General features: G+C 39.6%; 1 protein-coding gene across 1 annotated transcript in view; it reads left to right on the top strand.

The window, feature by feature from the left end:
- The window catches only part of TENM3 (teneurin transmembrane protein 3), a 988875-nt gene that overhangs the window by 698791 nt on the left and 266037 nt on the right, over positions 1–24047 (top strand). The window contains exon 6 of the mRNA XM_018576225.1: positions 14122–14359. Coding sequence (XP_018431727.1) covers positions 14122–14359 — 238 coding nt within the window. The remainder of the gene's footprint in view (positions 1–14121; positions 14360–24047) is intronic.

Raw genomic sequence — 24047 nt, 5'->3', positions numbered from 1 at the left:
ATATATAGAATAGCCATTTTAATTTGAAAATTTGTATCAAACAGATTTGTGATAACTATTTTATCTGTTCATATGCATGCATGAACATGTGTGTTTTAGCAGAAGGAATACATTGAAACCCCTGTGTCAGCGTATGTAGAGTAGCATTAAACCCCAAGTGTATAACTGTTCTTTTCTTAAACTCCATCTGGTGAATTGTTCAAGAATGGAGCAGACAGAATCTGGAGCAGCTGTGCATGGCAACCAATAAGCATCCACCTTTCATTTTCAAATCTTAATTGAACAAACTGAAGAGAGAAGCTGATTGATTGCCATGCACAGCTCCTCCAGATTTTGTTTTGCTCCAGTTTTGATAAATTCCTTTCCATGTCTCTATCTGAAATTAAGTTATTTTTCTTCATTTGGCCCCAATCACTTACTTTAGACACTTTCAAGGGATGTCAGTGATAAGTCATGTGGTAGAATATACAACTGACTAGGGTTATCCAACAGAACAGAGTGACTGTCAATCAAAGTGCAGCAAGGAAGTGGCCTACTGCCTTGGAGTGTGCACATCGGAGTGGCTCCTTAAGATCCTACAAGGGACTGGAGCCAACTTATGGTCAGAAATGTATTACCCAGAGCTGGAAAGTATTTTTGTTTTGGTAAAAAGGCAGGCTGGAGACAAAAGGGCACACCAAACAAGAATGAGTGTGAGGTATGCTTCTGCATTTATATTTGCTGCCAAAAGTTTACTAATACTTAAGGTATAGCGCGAGCCCAAAACCTTTTATTTAGTTTTGGATAGAATGGGGAAAGACTTGAACCCCTGCAAGGTCTTTATTGATGTATGTGGCCCAAATGGAGAGATCACACTCGCTCTGTATCCTGGAGACCATTGTTGAACTGAAAAAGGAGAAAAAATACAATTTTGAGCTGCCACTTGAAGAGGAATAGAGGGCATAACTTCAAATAGGAACACTTGTTTGGGTGACAACTGTCTAAGAGGGGAGATCTGTTATTTTGGTGAGATTACTCTTTCTTTCGGTCATGTTTATGGCACATGAAGTAAAGGCAATTCTCCCCTTTGGGATGCTTATGGGAAAAATAAAAAAAATCATAGTTTTCTCTACCCTATCAAGTAAACTAAAATTATTTTGTCTTAATGGGGGAGTCCAACTAGGGGCTCATGTCCACAGACATTCTTGTCATTTCCTTTTGCACACAGCTGCAGGTGTTTGAATGGAAAACGCAGCATTTGACGAGAAAAGGTTGCATATGACCTGCTTTGCCTGTAGTTTAAACACCTCAATAGTACATGCTGTGTCTGAAGAAACACAGCCTCTGAACTATCATGTATACTATTCTATTAATGTTAATGGAAATTTTCTGACCTGTGCACATCAACTGCAAGAAAGCAACCGTGTAATTATCTTTATTAGATAATTTATCAGAGAAACAGTATTTACAAAATGCTTATGTTTACGAGAAACGTAGGTGATGAGGTCTTTTACTTCAGTTTTCTGGTCCGCACAGCTGCCACAAGAATATTGGAGGGTCCCGCTTTCCCTGATGGATTTTAATAACGTTATCTTGTGAATAGTGTAGCATAAAGCGCAGGAACACCCTGAATACCCCTGATAAAGCTGGAGTAAAAATCTTCAAGGTTTATAGAATCAGCAATGATGTGAATATATTTCAAACAGTCAACAAGAAAGCCAATGGGTTACTCAGTCCGCCAGACTCCACTTATAACAGATATAGCAATTTTAACCGGACTGGCCTTTCAAAGCTAAGATGCAAGTTTTATTGTTTTCCACAGTATATTCTAGTTGCATTTTATCTGTTCATGTGTATTTGACCTGATATAAAAATTGAAATCACTGTTCCCCCCAGCTGTAGACATAAGCGCATAGCGTAAGCACCAAATTCAAGGCAATAACACAGGTTCTGTGGACATGGTTCTACCTGTGCAGATATAAGAAGAAAATGGCAAATATAATCTCTCCATCAACATTCTTTAAATTGTATTCATTAATACTGACCGGGGAATAGAGGATACATTGAAGTCAGACATGTTGGTGACTATTGCCACTGACTTGGAACGTGATGGGAAATGTTACCAGAACAGGAGATGCGGTGAAATCGTCCAATGCGGACACCTGTTCTGGTGACATTTTCCTTAACATTGGATAGATGTCCTCTTCCTTCTCAATGTGTCTGTAGGACAGCCAGTGAAGAAAAAACAGACACAATTGTATATGTGTGCCGTTTACAAATTGAGCAGTCAGACTTACAGATCTAGAGTGTCCTCGGCAAATGTATTTTTATGCTGTAATATGTTCCATGTTTACCAGATAAAGGGATTAGGATGTAAGTGCTCCTATAGTTAAAATGTTCGACCACAGAATCATTGGATCATATGGACACATGTTCTAGTACTTTCTGTGATATGTTTTATGAATTGAGAAATACACAGTGCAGAGGTAAGGATCATAAGCCAGGCATATAGGTGCTGTCAGCTCACATCTGTGTGCCTATATTTATTGGACTTAATTTATAATTTACTCGGCTCTGAATCCATGCCTGCTGTGTTGTGAACTCTGACTAAGCACCATAAAGCCATTACCATTGCTGTCATGACAGCTGCCTAGCCCATTGTATTCTAAATCAGAAATGAGTAACATGAAATTGGAACCTGCACAGGCTGTGACTTACCTTTTCCCTACATACAGTTCAGTCAGGTGTTTTTTGATTTTCAGGCCATCAGGGTACAAAACTGTAATTCAAATTCTTAAAATTCTATGTTAGATTTATCTACTAGTCTTTATCTGACAGTTTTCAAATGTCAATGTTTCTATTATTATATTATATTTTCTATAGTTTTATTGTATTATTCTTGACTGATATTATTAACTGTCCCAATGTATTCCTATATCAGCACTACAGTTCTGATTTCTAAATCCTTGAAGTTATTTGAAGAGTTTCGCATTGAGGGGGTGTTTTACTTGGGACAGTCTGTGTTTTATAGACTGGACAGTTTGAGTTGTTAACGCCAGTTTATTTTAAGATGCTACATGATAGTATCACAGGGATAATTTTATATTTGTAATTGTCTATATGATACAGTAGATGCTACCACTAAACCTAGGTCTTGTTTCAAGTTTTCTCATGTGTGCTTTGAGCTTCTTATCTAGTGGAGCATGCTTGAATTTCCACGGAAGCTAAAGAATGGCTTTGAATAAAAGAATAAACGTGATCATCCCATCTCATGTGGTCAATAAATACATCCATATTGTCTAGTAATATAATGTTCAGGACATCAATTTGTAATACATTACAGACACCAGAGGGGTCTCCAGTCTTTGTATGTGGCAGTAACATTGATGTCCTAAATTATTCAGATTTGTGCTATTGTAACACGTCAGGGATAAAGTTAAGGACTTATGGACCCTGAAGCATTGACTGGACAGTTCCACACTACAAATGGTCTACTTTGTCTTGCATTAAATATTTCCTGAACTTACCATCTCAATCCCTGTTTACGGTTAATTGTTATTTATCATATTGATACTTGTCCTGTGAGAGTCTCAGTTGACTAGAGAATGCCCTGTTAAGCCACACTGGTTTTAGTTTGTAAACACAAGTTTGAAAAGAATCATTGACAGCAGGCTTATGCAAAGTATTTATAAAGAGCAGCACAGTGGAGTAGTATTTAGCACTTGTTCCTTGCAGCACTGGGGGTCCCAGTTTATATTCTGACCAGGACACTATTTGCTAGGGGTTTGCATGTTCTCTCTGTGAGTGGGTTTCCTTGGGGGGGAGGGCTCCGCTTTTCTCCCACACTCCAAAGACATGCTGGAAGATTATTTGGCTGCTGTCTAAATTGGCCCTGTATGTATGCATGTGAGACAAGGAATACAAAAAAGGACAGAAGGGCGCCCAACCTAGTGCAGATTATTTTTTATTTTAAAAGACACAAAGATAAAATTGCAATGGTACTCACAATGGAGGGTCATAAAACAGCTTGTGTGGATGTTTTGGAAGAAACAGCAGTTGAGACTGCAATCTGCCTGTGTGCCACTGTAGTGTGGCGGCATTGACGCGTTTCCGGGGTCAAGCCCCCTTCCTCAGAACAAGGACTTTAGATTGTTGCTCTTGTATCTTCATGTATTTGTAATGTACTTTACCTACTGTGTAGTATCCTTTCACTGTGCTGGTAATGGATTGTCCAGTTTCACAAAGAAAATGGAAAGCCATTGCTTGTCCTAGCAATGACCAGTTATAAGGGGCCCCTTCTTTCTCAAATGAAAACCAACTGGAATAGAACCCAATATGTTTTCTGTTACAGGTGCCATGCTTGATCACCTTTGAAATGTAACATTTTGAATGGCACTGCCAAAGATATAATTTGACTGAACTGTGGACTTTACATTATAAAGTCACTGGCTGCTGCTAACAGTAAGATGGTGGACACACCTTTTTAATGAAACCTGAAGTGAAAGAAATATGTGAGCTGCTTTTGTTGGACCTCCTACAGAAAAAATCTGGCTAATTGTCTGCCATGCTCATCCTCTGGCTTCAAAAATGTCATCATCATTGACCGAAAATCATGAAATCAGAATTAAGTTACAACACCCTATTTGCATTCTTGTTCTCTTTTTTTGTTTTTTTTGGGGGGGGGGTCCTTTAACTAATGCTGTGTCAGCACTATGTAATGGTGTAGTTGTTTCTTTACATTACATAACGGAACAGCAAAACATGATTTTCTGAAAACATGAATATTAATAAACATATGAGTAATTTCCCATTCAAATGTAATGTGACATCAGTAAGGCATATATCCAGCTAAAAAGAGTTCACAGTCAATGGAAGCTGACCAGAAATGTGCAGAATGCTGAGAGCTCACATGACACTGCAGCTATCTGTGTCAATATGTGCCTTTTTTCCCCCTCTAGCTGCCTGTCAATCGATCGATGTACATAGTAATTTACTTGTACTGCATAATTAACACATGGTCAAAAAATGTGTTCTTTTTCAATTTTGATGATTGCGGGTTATGTTTACTGTAAGTCAGAAGCATCTCTTAAAAACCTGAGCAAGATTTTCAGAAACAGCCTGCAATAAAAATCACGCACGCTTCATAAAACACCACTTGATTGATATCACTTGCACCATTAGGAACTAAACGACAAAGGATGTAATTTCAGTTCTCGCATGCAATATTAATCGAAAGCCTTTAAACCATCCTACTGATGGGAACTTTGACAACATGACATTTGAAGAATTGTTAACCAAAGTCATTTTATCTTAGTCACATTTTCAAGTAAATAGAATGAAAAGCCCGTTGTTTTCCCTTGCAAAATTTGCATGTTTATTCCTCTTTATACTTTAGAAAACGTAGAGCAATGGCAGCAGAGAGACCCCATATGTGATACATTTTAGTGAATGAGCTCTCTCCCGGTTAGTCGTCTATATATGCAGTGATGTATTTCAAATCTTCAAACAAAAGGATTGTACTGAGAGGAGTATGCAGGCTGTCCATGCTGAGCTCTGCTTCTGAAAATGCTAGTTGGCTGGCTATCTTGCTAGTTGACTGGCTTTCTTGCCAATCCAACAATTCAAATGTAGTGGCGTTGTTATATATATATATGTGTGTGTATATATATATATATATATTAATCTCTTCACTTTCTAAGGAAATTTGCACTTTACAGGGAAAGTTTCCCTTAGCTCAATGAATGTGGAGAAGTTTCACTTTGCAAAGAATACCCACGATGTGCAAAAGTATTTTTTCTTACACATGTTTGGATGATGGAAGTCAGCAAGAGCTTCAGCTCATTCACTTAGCAAAGTTGAATCTTTCCCGGCAAAGTGCAAATTTCCTTGCAAAACGATCAACCTATTTGCCTTTAGTAAATCAACCCCATTGAGTCACTGACCTGGAACAGTTTTTCAGATCAGGGTTGTGACTTTGCTTGTTCCGAGTCAGTTACTCAGAGAGTATTAAACCACTGAAAACCAAGCAAATAGCATTTTTAGAAGGCGACCTGTAGTGGCAGTCCTGATATTCTCTAAGCACAGCTTTATTTTTGAACACTTATCCACCTAAATATTTGAGTAGATGTTTTCACCTCTCTTTCTGATAACATTTGGAGCAAAACACTATAGGATGTGTTTATTATTGATTTTGACACTATGTAGTCAGCTGAGCATGTGCACTTGCTTAGAGGATTCGAGAGACAATGTGATTCAGGAAGGAAGATGAATTGTAGATCGAGAGAATCAAACATGTCTCACAAACAAACAATAGCATTGCATCCAGGTAGCCTCTCAGGGAAACAACATTATTTTCCGTTATACAATGAGGTCTACTACTACTTCTGTGAACAGTGTTCCATTATAGTCTATGTGAAGTTCATTAAGTATCATATCAACTCTGAGAAAAAACCTTCAGCAGCCACATGCAGATTATAGGCATATTCCTAGGAAAGTTTATTCTGCAGTCCTAATTATTTACCTTTTATTGCTTGTTTACCTTTTATTTTTGTCCTTATACAAAGGAAATAGAGCTTGTTCTTAGTAACGTTACTTGGAACTGAGGGCGCACTCGGCTATTGCTCTTTAATAAGGCAGTATCACATACCCGGCGGTGCCACTGAAATTACGTCAATGTGTCTAGCATGTGATGATGTCATTGCTCGATTCTTACCTTTCAAAGTTGTGCCTAGGATATACTCCCGCTAGTCTTAAGGCCAGTTCATACCACAAACAGTGTGTTCCAGAGCGGCCAGCCTCTGCAACGCACTGTATTGCAACCCATCCGACTCCCTGGGTTCAGGGGCAGGAGGGGCGTGGCAGTGCATTGAAGTCAATGGAACTGCAACTACGCCCACAGTGCCATTGCCCGCACCCGAGCACCTGGCACATTAGTGCCTGTATTTCCTGTCCAGTGTGGTCTGCAAAAATGGACCGGAACTAGAGGCCACCACCTAAAACTGGTGGAGAAAAGATTTAACCACAAGGGACGTGGGCGCTTTTTTTCAGTTAGAGCAGTTAAAGTCTGGAACTCGCTGCCACAAACCGTGATATCAGCTGAGAGTATTGAATCATTCAAAAAGCATTTAGATACCTTCCTCAGAGGCTGTACAGGTACTCCTTAAATACAAGGTCACAGGGACTTGAGTACACACATACACATGCACAGACACACAAAGGTTGAACTTGATGGACCTGTATCTTTATTCAACCTCAAATACTATGTAACGTAGGCATAAAGGCTAATCGCTCTAAAAGGCACAGTGTGTGGTGTGGACCAGCCCTTAGTCAATGCCCTGGAATAGCGGGAGTAACAATAAGCTTCTTGGGCCTCGCCTTTTGGGCCCTATCCAGCCATGAAGGTAGACTTCTCTAGTTCCAAGACTGACTGCAGTACAACTGAGGGTGAAACCTTTGCATTTGCAAATATAGAATTGTCCTATTTGTTAAAGGGAGTTTGTTGCTCTTTTCTGACATCCAATAAGCCAAAGGGCATAATGCACGTTAGCACTCAACAAATAATCAGCATTGGTTCCTGTCCTACCGCTATAAAATGCAGAATCTTTGGGGCATTATTATCATTATCTTTTTCATCATCGTGCTGCTAATGTTGACTCCTGGCTCGGCCAGATCCTTCGGCAGCTTTGTGAATAGACCCCATAGTCTTTCTCCACAATGATCTGTCTTCTGTTTTCAGTGTTACATCTTCGCAATGTAATGTTTATAATTTCTGTGACTGTATCCATCCACCTATAGGGTATAGATCCCTTCTCACTTATATTGCTGTTCTCCCAATTTCCAATTGATAGAGCGCTGACTACCTAGCTGAATAGAAATATTTTCATACAAGGCTTTAATGATCTTTGCCCTAGAAATCTATTTCTAAAATAGGAGATTTGTATAAACTAGGGACAGTTGGTGGCTGTTTTCTGCCAAGAGATTACACTTATAATGTTATCACTTTAAATCCTGATTTTCTTATAACGTGGAAAATACCCTTGCTCTGAGAGATAAGCCCATCACAATCTGAAATCTGCTGCTCTGTCTTTAAAGAACAAATTGGGAAGTTCTCCTAAGGGATGCCCTTTTTTACACGTTAAATGTTTACATTTTATTTCAGGCTACTGTTTTAAATTGTTCATTATATAAACTGTAAGCCAATGAGCAAATTCACATTAAACTGCATAAGAGAGTGCCACAGGCAAAGAAAGCAGTAGAGAAGTGTTTCAGTTCAGCTGCCGCTTTCATTCAGTTAGAAGGATAAACTTGTGCAGTGAGAAGACTTACTGTAATAGCCAATCTTTATGAGAAAACATTTCACTGCTGCAGTATCGGGAATATGTAAAAGTAATTATGGATGGATGGACAGGTGACAGAACAGCAGAACATGCTACTATAATAATAAGGACAATATGGAGTCTGGTGTTGTCTTGCTGGTCATCGGGGATGAAAATATATCAATCTGTATTTATTTGTAAGTCCTACCTAAGTGAGGAAATACATTTTATTTAAAACCCATTTTTAAAAGGAAAAGTGTAATGAGAAAAATTTGGTGACCAGGAATATTAGTTGATTGGTTGTCTCTGGCTTTAGTAGTCTCTAGACCCAGATCAGGCATGCAGATTACATAGTCAGGATGAGGTCTGAACTCCGGATCAGAATGCTTGTTCCAGCCTTACAAACTATAGAAGCCATTGGAACAACTTGACAGCCAGGCAAGTAGCACTTTCAGAAGCAAAGTTTATTAATGGCATTCTCTTTATTCTGCTACAAGTTTTCGCCAGGCAAATATACACAAATGATTGCAGTTATGCATTCATTTTTTTATGTCAAAATTTATTTTCAAATACGACCGGCCTAAGTGCCTGAATTTGACTTGGTCTCTTGTAATTCCCCTACAAAGCAGCACTCTTAAGAGAGGAAGGGGCAGCAACAGGAGCCAAGCAGGAGTGCTGGAATGTACATGTGTTGACAGGAAACATACTGACAGAAGGAAAGGAGAGAGTGATTACCTCATCAGTTTGCTGTTGCTCCTTCACTGTCCAATCACTGACTGACTGGAGGCAGAGAAATTACTAGGTTGTACGACTTAACAGCAGTAGAGAAAAGTCAGGTTACCTGGATAGCCCTTCTGTGCTCAAGAGCTGTGTACCGTGTTTCCCCGAAAATAAGACACTGTCTTATATTTCCCCCCCCCCCCAAAAAAAAAACAACACACTAGGTCTTATTTTCGGGGGAGGTCTTATTTTTATTTATTTTTTTAATGTCAGAAGTTCCCTCATGACTGAGGCTCAGTCACCTCATCTCACCTCACTCCGACCCCACTGGCCATGCCGTGATGTGCCGCTGCCTACTGGGAAATTTACTTTTCTGCCCGGCGGCAGCTCTCTAAGCGAAAGCCGAGGCAGACTGGTGTCGGGACACGGGCAGCATGCGGGAGCTGCGGCGCGTCGGTCAGACCCCACCGTGTACTCTGGTTGCTCTCTAGGCCGCCCCCACCCCCAAATGACAGAATTATAGAGCCCTGGCTGCGCCCCCTCCCAGCCTCGCCTCGCCCTTCCTACGGCCCTGCCAGCGGTGCAGACAGTGGACAGTGCGGTAAAGTACATGCTACCGTACCACCGAACTAGGTCTTATTTTCAGGGTAGGTCTTATTTTACAGGAATCTCTAAAGATAGTGCTAGGTCTTTCGTTCGGTGTAGGTCTTATTTTCAGGGAAACGCGGTATATCTCAAGTTGAAAGGAAATGCAAATCTTTGGCAAGTGAAAAAGCTCTGATACATGTGTTTCAACTGTGTTTTTAGCTGTTTGCCTGGAGTTTTGCACACACTGGGATGATAAATCATTAATAGTCTCTCAACACTGACCTATAGACAGAAGTGTTAAGTTCTACTAGGTCTCATCAGCATAGGACTGACAGTTCTGACCCTGCAAATCCGATTGACCAAATTCCTTTGCAAATCGTTACATACGTGGAGTTAATTTATAAAAACTAGTCCAAGAAAAAAACCCGAAAAAACAGAGGTGTAGTTCATAGCTACCAGTCACGTTCTGAGTAATATCAAGACCTTGCATTTCATTGGTTACTCTAGGCAAGGCCACATTTTTCCTTTGTTTCATTTGTTGTAGTTGTTGTGGTTCCCACTGTTTGTGGGGTAAAATCAAAATGAATCAGCCAGACCCTTAGCTGTTTCAGTGATCAAATGAAAGACATGAAGGCCATATTGTTTCCTGGTAATAGTGATGTGTGCTGTACAGCACTGATACATTAGACACAGCTCAATACAGACATAGATAGATTAATATATTAATGTATAATGTTGGATAATCTAAGGGATCGGTTACTGCACATGTATTTGGCACCTTCTCTGCTATAGCATGACATACATTAAACTGACTTTTTCCACGGTATCAGTTCTCTTCAGACAGATTTCTTTTAATTGGGTGCTGCCTTTGACTGGTTGAATTAACTTGTAACCGTCTTGTTGAAATGTGCCTGGAAGGCCTGAGCAGTGATTCTAATCAAATACAATGACACCCACTGGTGTGGATAAAGGCAGCACTGATTAATTGCAATAAAATCCACCTGACTTATAACTCTGATGAATTTATGTGGTTCTCGCTTGTCATCCATCCATGAGAATTCTATGCATGGCAGCCTAATAGAAAATACTACTAAATATTTATTGTTAATAGAATTGGCAAGCTAGTGTAATACAGGTCAAACAATTCACTTGGCATTAATTATACAGCTCAGAATGTCTCCCTTTTAAATATGCAGTCCTGATGTAGCGTGTACATGGCTGTTCTGCTGGTGGAACATTGTGAGTAATATTCATCAACTAGGAAATGTTCTGACATGATACAAATGTCATTTCTGTCCAAAGTCAATGTAGCTGTGAGACTTATATTGTAGACGGCTACACAAATCTTTCGGATGACATATAATTAATGAAGTCTTGCAGGTGTCTTGAAACTCTCCATTTAGCTTCAGCTAATATTTTACTATGCAAGTGGCGGTGTTAGGGTGTTCAAGCATGCACTTACTATAAAGGTGGCAGTGCCAGTTTTTGTGTGATAGATGATTATTAATTTTGGCTCCAAATATAATTTCTTTAAAGGGATTTAGCTGGTCAGTCAGATTTTTTTCTTTAAACATTTTGTTTTAGGACAGAGTTTTTTTTGATAATTTATTTCTAAAATTCATACATACATGTCTATTAAATTCCCCTAATTCTAAATATGATACTTGATCGTTTATTTGAAAAAAAAAATTATATAACTCTTATGCCCGGTTCACACCTGGGCGCTTTGTAGCGCGTTCCTACGCTCTGCAAAACGCTCAAACACCGAAATCACATTATTTCCTATGGGTATGGTTCACACCTGGGCGTATTACAGGCCGTATGAACGCGCTACAAAACGTCCTATGCCCAAAGAAGTACAGGAGCTTCCTTGGGGCGTTTTTGTGGCGCGTTTCCATTGGGATACAGCAAAGTAGCCCTCGGAAACGCGCAACAAACGCGCAACACGAAACGCACGACAAACGCGCATATTCGATACGCCTAGGTGTGAACCCAGCCTTAGAGTACATACATACACACATACATACATACATACATTATGGCCATCCATTTTTTTCATCTAGCTAGAACATTTTTACAACACGCATTACTTACTTATATCTTAGTAGACCACTTTCCATTTTTTACTCCGAAATTAAAACTAGACCATTTCAGCGTGTTTTTTATTTTTTTATTCCATGGCTTCTAGGCGATCACTGTATTTAAGGGCTTATTCACACCGAATGCGGGCCAGATCTGCATGAGTTTCTGCAGTGTGTTTTGCCGCGTTCCGGGCCTTTTTTTTATGCATTTGCATGCGTTCCAGAGCAGGAAAAATAGGGCTTGCGGAAGTTTTTGTTTACATGCTCTGGAACTGAATGCTGCGGTGTGAAATGGAGCCCAAAATACAATTGGAATACATTGGACGCAGCTTTGATCCGTTATGTAACTGCTCTGCTCTGCTCCTGGAACGCGCTTGGTGTGTGCACTAGCCCTTTGACCTGATTTAACTTTAGATTCTTCATTGAGATCTTCCTAGACAAAGGCAAATGAAATACAAATCCTGTGGAAGGTATAACAGTATTTTGTATATGTACTTCTGCTTTGTAAGTCTTGTGATTTTTGAGACACAGCAGAGCCAGGCCTTCAACCTTCACTGTAGCCGCAGGCCACCTCGGTCAAGGACACTCCCCTGACCTACTGATTGGACAGTGAAGGATCAACAAAAGCAGGAGTCTTTACTGCATTCTCGGTGCCAGCCATCAAGTTCCCTGTCAGCACATGTGCACTACAGCAACACCTTATTGGCTCTTAGCACTTCTCCTATCTCCCCTATCGTGAATGCTGCTGTATTAGAGATTACAGGAGGCTGGTATCAAGAAAAAAAGTTAAACACACTGGTTGCATTAACGCGATTTATTGCTAGAGCAATAATGATTTCGACCTTGAATTAACCCTTAGCAATCACTCATATTTAATGTTGATGTAGTCGGATCAATTAGAATACAAGGCTGTGACTTAGTGCTCTTTACACATCATTGTACCTCTTTACGTTCTTTTGCTGTGTAACGTTGACATTGACCATTTAGAATTATATTACTTACCACTAAAAGCTTCAAAGGACAGAATATGACTTGCGGAAAAAAGAGACCCTATCAAGTTCTTCCATTTCGATCATTCACTGAAACATTTATGTGTTTTCATACTGAATATTTATCTTTAATATGCAGTACTATATGGTCAGTTTTGGGTTAGTACATTTGATAGCTTTTTTTTGTATAATTGAACACCCAATTCTGAATAACTTATTAAACGATGTGTTAAGATCTCTGTTATGAATATATGTTAGCAGGTTGAATCACCTACGAGTTTCTTATATGTCTCTGGGACTCCGGTACTGAGATCTCCTTGATCGAATTCCCACATTCATCCACCTGATGTTTGGCTCTTCCTGTGTGTTGCTTTTCTTTTTTTTTCCATTTTTACTTGACAGGCAGTACTGCAGGAAGAGGGTCCAGAGATTTGACATACGTTAGAAGGCAGTGGCTGAATTAACCTTCTAGCATTCATATAAAGGGCCCATTTAAACCTGTGCAGCTTAATTCATGTCAACACATGTACACAGGTTATCTGTTGTATTAAATAGTGCTGGTTTGCATGTGTAAATATGATGCAATGCCATGACAATGGCAGCACATAAAACACATGCTATCTCATAACACATTTAAAATAATGTAAAAACCTGCATGGAAAGGTGTGAATCCAGTCTTATTGTTTGTATTATTTCTATATACAAGTAAATCTAATATGTGCAAGGTCTTTAGCTGAATTAAGCATTGCTCTTTTACTTTATGACCACTGTTAGACATGCCATCTTTGATTTGTGTGGAGTACAGTAATATGAGAGTGAGAGAATACTAATTTGCCTGTGTTGTAATGAAAGTAACGGTCATTAAGTATATATGTCTTCTGATGTTGTAATCAGATGTGATTCAGTCTGTTAAATATCTACACTACAACATCTGTTTCACAGAATGACCTTCTGCTGAAGAATATTTAGTATCTATTAGCAAATCAACGTACAGACCTACACACTCTGAAATCCACTAAACTGGCAGGGGATACCGCTGTTAAGCTTTTGCCTTGCAACAAATGATTACTGTTAAGTAATGCTTAAAAGAAACTGTGAAAATAATCATGGGAATGATCTGTTTTTGTAAGAACTTGTGCTATCAATTCACATTTTTCTACTTTAAAAAAAAATATTTTTGAGTGTGTTATTCTAGTTCAAAAAGCAAAGTAACTGTGTCTCATAAAACTGTTCATGTACTAATATAAATGATAACCAGTATAAAGAACCCAACACTAGTTTACCATCTGTTTTAATGTTAATTAGAGCATTGGGTGCCCAAGGTAAATTTATCACAGTAAGAATGTCATTTAAGACCCTCCAGGATAATTTTTTTTATATATAATTAATTTTCCATTTGCAGATTAATTTCATTCTACTAATGGTATTTAATATTTCTCTACTCCACAGAGCAATCGCCAAACAATCAAGGCCATTCAACGTTGCAGCCGTTACCACCTTCTCACAAGCAGCATCCTGCAGCTATTCAGCCATCCATCACATCCCTCAACCGCAATTCTCTGACACATAGGAGGAACCAAAGTCCGGCCCCGCCGGCTGCGCTGCCCGCCGAGCTGCAAACCACACCTGAGTCCGTCCAGCTGCAGGACAGCTGGGTCCTTGGCAGTAATGTGCCACTGGAGAGCAGGTAACTCTATGGGATGCCAGTCAGTAGCAAAATGAATGATCTTTAAAGGAGAACTGCGCATAAAGCTATTCATTTAGCTTTTGAGTGTAGGGTGTACACGGAAAATGCATGCACACATTTATAATTACCTGTAGCCATGCTGTGAAAATCTGTGGCATTGAAGTTCCCATACATTTCTCTGATGTCCACTGAAGGAATTCAGGATGTTGTTGGCTTAGTAAAAAATAAAGTAAATGGGACTGAAGGTAGCTAGCATGAATATGAAATTAAATGTTGATTTTGCATGGATGTCAGTTTAGTATAGTGATAGCAATCCATATCATGATCCTGGCTGATATTTCATTACATTAGCCAGAAACAGATTGGTGGGTCCAAACCATCTAAACAAACTCATTTGGACAAACTTTTAGAGGGCACATTTTGTCTAATTCACTCATCTATATTCGTCATACAGATCTAAAGCTCTGAAGGTAAAGGTGTTATATCTTGAATATGAATCTGAAGGTGCTATAACAAGGGGGTTTTACTCCCACCCTCAGTTCTAATATTTACTTCACATTTTGTTCTGTTGTAAAACATTTAGAATAATGCCACTGCACTGTTTACATAATTAAAATAGATTGGTTATGGTTAAGTGGAGACTATTAAAAATGTAGGAGTCCATAGATATCCAGCACTCAAAATGGGATCAGTCCAATAATATCTAAGGCTCAATTTTGGGGATGGAGCGTGCCAAAAGTTTGTTATTGCCTGTTTTTATGCCTTTTTGGGAATAAATTGTTATTATTGGACTGATTCCGTTTCAAGTGCTGGTTTTCTATGAACCTTTCGATTTAAGAGTTAGACTAAAACTTCCACTGGTGCCAAGATTCCATTAGTGTGAGTGGCTGTGTGAGAGTTGAGCTGCTCCCTTTCAATCTATTATCCAATAAAAATGTAGCAAACAAAAGGTGAAAGAAATGGCATGCCCCCTCTCACTGCAACACAAGCAACTCACTTGCCGTCATGTCTTGTTAGGGCTTGCACCAGTGTTGAGAGAGACAACAGCACCCCATGGGTCTTGGCAGCCACCTTCTCTTTTGTGGCACTGAGAGCTATGGCCTGCCTTTTTTCATAGCTGGGGTTTCTGTTGCCAAAAGGCATTTACACCATTCCATGGCATGCTTGCATGGGCACATGTTGGTCATGCCTACCTGTTGCCATGGTAGTTTTGTTCTCAATAATGAGGACTCATGAAGCTAAAGGCAACGCAGGACTGTCTATAGCTGACAAACAACACTAGCCCACTACACAGCACTCTGAAGGTCCACATGTCTCCACTTTCTGTGCAGGTGCTATAATCTTGCAACAGGTGAAATCCCTTTTGATATACCTTAAGGTCCCCACACACCTTACGATAATCGTACGATCTCGGGAAATCCCGCGATCGTACGATTATCGTAGGGGGTGTGGAAGCCGTGCGACCTCTACTACTGTAAGGTCGCACGACTTTAAACTTACGGACAAAACCCGCCGAGCATTGTACGATGTTCGGCGGGTCTGTAGCATGTTCATAAGATAAAAGCCGGACAGGCCGGTGTGCGCAAGCGCAGACTGCCCGTTCGGCATTGCGGTCATCGGAAGCCCGCCCCTCAGGGGGCGTGGCTTGCGATCATCTCAAGTACGATCTGCCTATGCAAGATAGGCAGATCGTACGTTTTTTTAAGTACCTTACAACCATCGCAAGACAAAAGTCTTGCGATGGTTTTAAGGTGTGTGCCCAGCCTTAGGCCACATGCATAAAATGTGTTCTAAAGGAACTTGGCTTGGTCCCTGCAGTAAACAATCTGATATTTGTTTCTTAATTTTGTAAATTACATCTGGAAAATATCAGATGTTAAAGGGCTGCTGCGGTAGGAAAAAAAAAAACACTTTCCTTGGGCATTTTGTATAAGTAAATTAATATGTACTTTGTGATAACATTGTTAACAGTGGGCTGCTTTGATTAAAGTGCTTGAAGACTTTTAGGAAGTTGGTCTTGCTGTTTATCCCAAGTACATGCTCTGTAATGCTACTTCGGAAGCCTTGGAGAACCTCCACTTACCCAAAAGCTTCAAGTAAGCCAGCTGTGCCCTGTACAGAAAAATGGAGAGCCTGAAGTCTTACAGCTGTCGGTAGTCTTTGCTTCCTCTGTTTATCAGTCAGTCAGTGTCACAAATGAAATGCTTGCAATCATTTTGTGTGCATATCATATTGCTTTTATTTTTAGTGGAAAGTGGTATATGTCTTATCCAATCTTACCCAAATCTAAAAAAATTTACACGTACAAGGGATAAACAGTGTATGTTTTAATTTTTGGGCCTCTTTCCTTTTATTTTCACCTACTGACCCTGCCATTAACACACTACTGTCCTAGAGAGACAACTCTCACTCACCATATTGTATATATGGAGAAGCAGCATTGTCTCAAATTATAGTACAGCATTTTAAGGTCACTACAACAAGTTAGAAGCTCACTGGAATTAAGGCAGGATCAGGAGTTATTGTTTTGCACTTTATCAAACACATCGAGCAAAACACTTTCAATTGTATATTTACCAGACCACAATGAGACATACAGTATCTCACAGAAGTGAGTTCACCCCTCACATTTTTGTAAATATTTTATTATATAATTTCATGTGACAACACTGAAGAAATTACACTTTGCTACAATGTAAAGTAGTGAGTGTACAGCTTGTATATCAGTGTACATTTGCTGTCCCCTTAAAATAACTCAACACACAGCCATTAAGGTCTAAACCGCTGGCAACAAAAGTGAGTACACCCCTAAGTGAAAATGTTTAAATTGGGCCCAAAGTGTTAATATTTTGTGTGGCCACCATTAATTTCCAGCACTGCCTTTAACCCTCTTGGGCATGGAGTTCACCCTAGCTTCACAGGTTGCCACTAGAGTCCTCTTCCTCTCCTCCATGATGACATCACGGAGCTGGTGGATGTTAGAGACCTTGTGCTCACTCCCTTGCTTTCCCATGTCTAGTGAGGGAGGTTTGGATGTATTTAGGGACAGCGAGGGAGCGATTCCACAGAGGTAGACTGTCCTGTGTGACTCTGTCATTGGTGCCATCCCTTAGTGAGGCCCGTCATTTAACTGTTGGAAGACAGGAATTGGTTTCATCTCAGGTTGCAAAGAATATAAGAGCCTGTATTTAACCTGGGTCTAGCATCTAAGGGAATCAAGATGGGCCCAAGGATCAGTTTGAGAATTAATACAGGTACTTGCAGGCACTGAAAACTGTCTGTACTTCAGCACTAATGTTATTGGTATTTTTTTAGGCCAGGTCTGGTTCCCTTTAAGGGAATAATAAATCAGGAATATGAGTTAATTTATATAAAAGAAAAACATAAAAGTTGATGCATCTGATCATATGAATCTAGCAGAGTTAAAGTGTTTATCATCAAGTTTGGTTTTGGCTCTGCCAAACAGAACTGATTTCCTGTTAAATAATACCAAAAAAACAACACACTTTGGCCAGCCCCTGCCTCGTCTGATATGACTAATAATGTAAACAGCAGGTTGCAGCTAAATCAGTAAGCAGTAACACATGTTGGATGGCAATGTAAAACATTACTGTGTTTCTTTACAAGGCACAAATGTACAAAGTAGTAGCATTTCCGAGATGTCCCGTGGTTCTGCAAGCTGAGAGGGGGCATCCCTGAACGCTGCTGTTTTGTACATTTCTGCTATGTACATAAACGCAAGAATGCTTCAAACTGTAATTTAGTATGTGCTGCAGCTGGTTGATGAGGAGACAGAAGCCTCAGAACAGCTCATATGCACCACTCAATGGTTTGAGAGATCGGTGATTTGCTTTTTCGAACATTAGTTTACACTTAGCTACAAAGTAAAGATTGATACAATGAACCTTACTTACTGTTTCTGGAATATGAACTGCAGTTGTTGATGTATATCAATGCTGATTCTTCAGCTGTCAACTGTGTTTCCAGCACAGGTGTAAATCTGATTGGTTGTTATGGGGCAACACAGATAATTCTTATTTCTTATCAGATAAATGAGGCCATGCAGGAAAAAAATATTTTCAAGTCATGTCTGCTTTTATATACTGCGTGTTAAGGTACCCATACACCTTACGACTATCGGACGAAACTTTTTTCGTCCGATGATCGAATAGTCGTACGATTTTAGTACGGCAGCCCCATCCTGCCCCGATGATCGAAAGACTAATTTAGCCGTAATTAACGAAAAGCACCTGAACAAAATGCGGTAATTGATTTGCCGTATTTTCGTTAGCGCAAGCGCAGTGTAGATCGTACGACTTTTGACGGACGGAAACGCCAGCAACCTTACGAAAATCGTACGATCTAGCAAAATTTTCAAATATGCTTGACCGTCAAAAGTCGTACAATTGTACAGTAATGTCGGTTGGACACTGCAATGCACACATACGATTATCGGCCGAAAAGTCGATCGCATACGGAAATCGTCCGATAATCGTAAGGTGTATGGGCACCTTAAGTAATAGCTGCTTATGTTGTTGCTTCTTATGTGTACCTCTGTATGAAAATAAAAATCAAGAGATATTATAGAAAACTTGGCCCAAGGGAACATGTAGGCTGTGGTTGCTGATCTCTTCTAAAAATGCTACTTAACTTTCGTCCATGCTGATTAAAGGCTCTGACGTCCTCTGCTACCATATATGCTTGTTCCAGATAAATAGCCAAAATCATTACTAAGGTTATCAAACAAAAATGTCACATTTGCTTCAGCATGTAATTTTAACATCTATCACCCTGTTACAATAAATGTCTATGTCCATTTAGTCCCCATAAAGACCTTTGAATAGATGCTGAAAACCACATTCACATTTCCTGTATGCCTGTGTCCACATTTTATTCTGCCTTCCTAACGTCACCCATTGTAGTCACACATTGTAGTGTTCAGAAACCAGTGCACTGTTTTTTGGGAGGTTTTTTTGCTACTCCCTGCCAGCTCCACCCTTCCTCCCTAAGGCCCGGTTCACCCTAAGCAATTTGTTGCGCTTTTTCTATCTTAAAAAAACGCTCATAAAATATACCCCAAAAAGATTCCCATTTATTTCTATGGCCCTGGTTGCTGAGCGCTTTGTCGCAATAAGCAAAGTGTCTGTCCCTGGAAAAAGTACATGAGCTTTTTTATGGCATATTACAGCTTGTTCTGGCCTCACAGACTCAATAGGAAATGCTTGAAAACACGCGTTTGCTGTGTTTTTGCGCATGTTTTACGCGCGTTTGCTCATTAATATCAATGAGCTTTACTCTGCTCAAAAAAATGTGCGGCCGGGTTTATGCGCAAAAACACACACATGAAAACAGTGCACAAAAATGCATCAAAACAGTGCAAACAAAACGTGCAAAACCGCAGTCTCCTAGGTGTGAACCCAACCTAATGTCCTGCCACACCTCCACCCACCTCTCTACTTTGCCAGTCTTTCCTGCAGCCTGGAATCCAGCTGCATGTTACATGTGGCAAAATACATTGTGGGAGATGACCCAAATTGAGATGACCCTGAAGCAAAAAAAAACAGCAGAAGCTGCTGCTCAGAACAGGCAGGGATATGAGATGTTTTTAAAAGTAAGAACATATTTTTGAGCATAATAACAAAGCCATTTAATTTATTTCACAATGCTTGTTCTGAATACCTAATGTGATGCAGGTGCATTTAGATTTCCTTTAAAGTGGAACTGTAGCTTGAGAAAAAAACGACAGCTCTCACCATAATGTGCAAACATGACAGATTTTCTTTGTTTTATTGTCCTCCTACAGTACTAACAGCTCCCTGCTCCACGCTACTTCTTCTTCCACATCCAAAGTCTTCTTTCTTTGGCCATTGGGGTGCAACCGATATTGTTTTATTATCCCAGCATTCTCGGCTGCTTACAGATGCCTCTCAGTACGGGTGCACTTTTAGCCTAGCCCTCCTACTCCTCAGTAATCATTTTAGGGTAAATCCCATTTGTAGGCAGCCCTGCCCATCTTGGAATCCAGAAATTATTGTTCACTAATATAAACAGGCCCTGCTTAGAGCTGTTGTTGTTTCCCTCCAGCCAGCGAATAGATTCACATTTAATATCAGCTGTCATTTTCCTAGCCTGGTTAGAATCTGACTATTAGCTGTGAAATCATTAGTATTGATACCTGAGGTTCTATATGTGTGGTCACTGACCTTCAGCAGGCCATAAGACTTCTCATTCGAATCTGAATATTTGTATTATCATTCTGCAGCCAATCAAAACCAATTTAAAGTGGGTAATGCTAATGAAAATGGTCTTCTCGTGTCCCTTCACATCAGGTATGACATGGTATACAACGATTTATTGTGAGACTCATTAGTACACCGCTAAACGTCCCCAATTAATTAGCACTAGCTGAAAGATTAATCAACACTGTAAATCACCGCTGTCACCTCCACATTTTTGATGACGTTAAAAAGTCTGATTTCCCTGGTTCTGCACCAGCCTGAATATTCATAGCATTGTTTAGGACTGGGATTTACCAAATACAAATATCGACAGGTCATTAACTACTTACAGAAAAAAAAAAGAAAAGCAGGTGTAAATCATACTGCAGCATAGGAAATCATTAGCCAGTTAAATGTTTTCAGGGCTTGCTAATATGCTGTTGGAGAGGCACATTTGCATATAACAGTACCTCGGTGTGGAATTCTTTATAATTAGTCACATGTGCTGATCTAACAATTTTATTTGAACACATTTACAAGCTAATGCTGGAGATAAATAATAAAACTGTTCTTTACTGCAGGACACTGTTGCATCAGAATATCATCTTCCCCAAGCAGTCACCGGAATAACCTGTCAGTGGCAATAGCTGCTGAAATTGGCCAGTTTTGCTGTGTGCGGGCAAGTAACCCTTTAGGAGACCTTGCAGTGGCCCTTAATCACCAGTACCCAAGGTCTAACCCCAATATACAACACTGATATTATAAAGTGATCCTAAATTATTAATGTAGACCTCAACCCTTACAGGATTACATTTAATTTGCTAGCACACAGTGTCATCTTTTTGTGAGTTTTTTATTTGTTTTTATTGTAAAATGTCATGTACCTTTTTTCATCCTTTTTTTGCATCTCAGTGCTGTTGATCTCCCCCACTCTTTTTCAGCCACTTCCTGCCTACATGCACACTTCAGTGTTGGCTGCAGATAATTGCCCTGGGCTGGCCTCCAAAAAAGAGTCATACTTGTGCAATATGTGCCGGCATAGCAGGTACTATCTTACTAAAATCTGTAGATTTAAAAGGTTTGCAAACAACTGCCAACATTACCTAAATATTTTAGACGGTATATGAGATTTTAATAATTGGGTTTACATCTAATTTAAGTGTCGGCATTCTCGCAATGATTGCAACCCCCCCTTTTCTCATCCCATGCGCGTGCACGCACACACCACACTTTGTTAGTTAGAGGCATATCAAAGTCATTCTTTGTTGGTTACAGACCTATAGAATTCATCCTTTTTGCTGTTCAGTGGCCAATGGGGTTCATCCTTTGTGGACCGGAGACCAGTAGGATTCATATTTTGTTGAATATGTGGGTTTCTTTTGCTGACTTTTCATTGAGAATAATGCTAGTGTCTTGGCTGTTATTGTAATTCAGCGGCTTCAATGCTTTAAGTCACTGACCCAGAACTAGTACAGCAAAATAAATAAAAACTCCTGATCTGCATACTTGTTCGAAGTCAAGAACATACTGTCAGTATGACAGCCAGGCAGTTAGTATTTTCAGGAGGCTGTTCAGCAGTGACAGCCTCCATATTCCTTTCATGACAGGTTTTCTTTAACTGATTGTTTTTCCTAACATTTTCATTTAATTGATCTTTCATTGCCAAGATGAACTACAAGACAAAATACAAAACAGCCTTTTTATATGCTAATATCCTTTACCTCCATCAATTACTGCGCTTAGATATACTCCATGATTTTATTTTTAATCCAATTTAGGTCATTGTGACTTTCTCCCAAGCTGTCATTTTACCAAATACAGATAAAAATAAAAATATGTAAATGTCACAGGCATCAAGATAACCATCTCTACTTCTTTAGGCATATATATGTGGTACAGCTGACAGCTGTGATAACTTCTAATGATGTGCAAAGATGTGTCATGAATATTTGAGTAATTCAGTGGTGACTATGTTTTGGGGACCCTGGTGTTCTTCAATGTGTTTTATTATTTTTTGTCATCCATCTTTTCAGAGATTTTGTCATGTTGATGAATCCCTCTGGGCAGTATTTTTATACAGATAAATATATAATAATAATAAACATTTTTCATATGCTCTCATTCTTCTTTTTCAGTTGTTGAAAAATAACACTATAAGATAGCCATATCATTGTCTCCTTTCTGTTTAGGGTAAACCATGAGCCTAATAATGAGAAGAGCTGTGTAAACTCATTTTTGTAGTTTTAGTCTTTGTTTAGGAGTTAAAAAAATACTTATGAACTTTCTGAAATGGGAAAGAAGGACACATTTTAAGGTCAAAACATTTAGACATAACATCTCTACTAGGGCTGCAACAACTAATCGACATAATCAATTATAATCGATGATTGAAAAAGTTGTCAACTTTTTCAATCATCGATTAATCGGCTTCTGGTTAGTTGGCCCTGTTTACGACTCCAAACACGCTGCGCGCCGCACCCCCTCCCCACCTCACGCTCACCGCTTCCAGACCCGCCCGCATCCACGCTCCACACGCCGCACCTCCTCCCCGCCTCACGCTCACCGCCGTCCCACATCCACCATCGGCACAGGGATGCAGGGAGAAGAAGTAAGGAGGAGCAGGTGTGGGGGGATGACAATCGCCGATAGACAGGCCCTATCTCAGAAGCAAGTTGCTGGAAGACTGCTCAGGTAAGCCTGCACTCCCCCCCACATGGTGCTCTATAATGTATTGCTGGGATTTGTATTCCTCTATAGCTGATGGTACATTGTGCTGTAGGAATACAAATCCCAGCAATAGTACATTATACACTGTATGTTTAATGTGCTATTGCTGAGATTTGTTGTATCCCTCTATAGCTGGTGGTATTCTGCATTGCGCTGTATAGAGGACTACAAATCCCAGCAATAATACATTATACAGTTTGCAATGCCGAATACCACTAGCTATAGAGGGCTACAAAACCCAGTAATACATTATACAGCAATGCAAAATACTACCAACTATAATGTATTGCTGGCATTTGTTGTATTCCTATATAGCTGGTGGTATTCTGTATTGTGCTGTATAATGTACTATTGCTGGGATTTGTAGTCCTCTATAGCCGGTGCTATTCTGCATTCATTGCTATATAATTTTACACTTTTCATTTCACTATATTGCACACCACACTTTTTTTTTCCTTATTTATTTCCACCGCTCCAAGCTTGCTCCTGTGATGGACTACAATCTCAATACAAACAAGTAGTCCCATCCCTGGAGCCATTTTTGAAAATGTATTTTATTTTATTTTTTATCCGATTAACCGATTAATCAAACTCAATAATCGGCTAACTAATCGATTTTGAAAATAATCGTTAGCTGCAGCTCTAATCTCTACTAACTTCCATACCATAAATAAATAATATTGGGAAGTAGCTACGTATTGTATAAGGTCACAATACAGCATGTTTATAGAGTTCAATAACTG

Source organism: Nanorana parkeri, unplaced genomic scaffold (genome assembly GCF_000935625.1).
Source record: "Nanorana parkeri isolate BGI_ZX_2015 unplaced genomic scaffold, ASM93562v1 scaffold60, whole genome shotgun sequence".
Taxonomy (NCBI): Eukaryota; Metazoa; Chordata; class Amphibia; order Anura; family Dicroglossidae; genus Nanorana; species Nanorana parkeri.
This window is presented reverse-complemented; position numbering and strand designations above follow the sequence as displayed.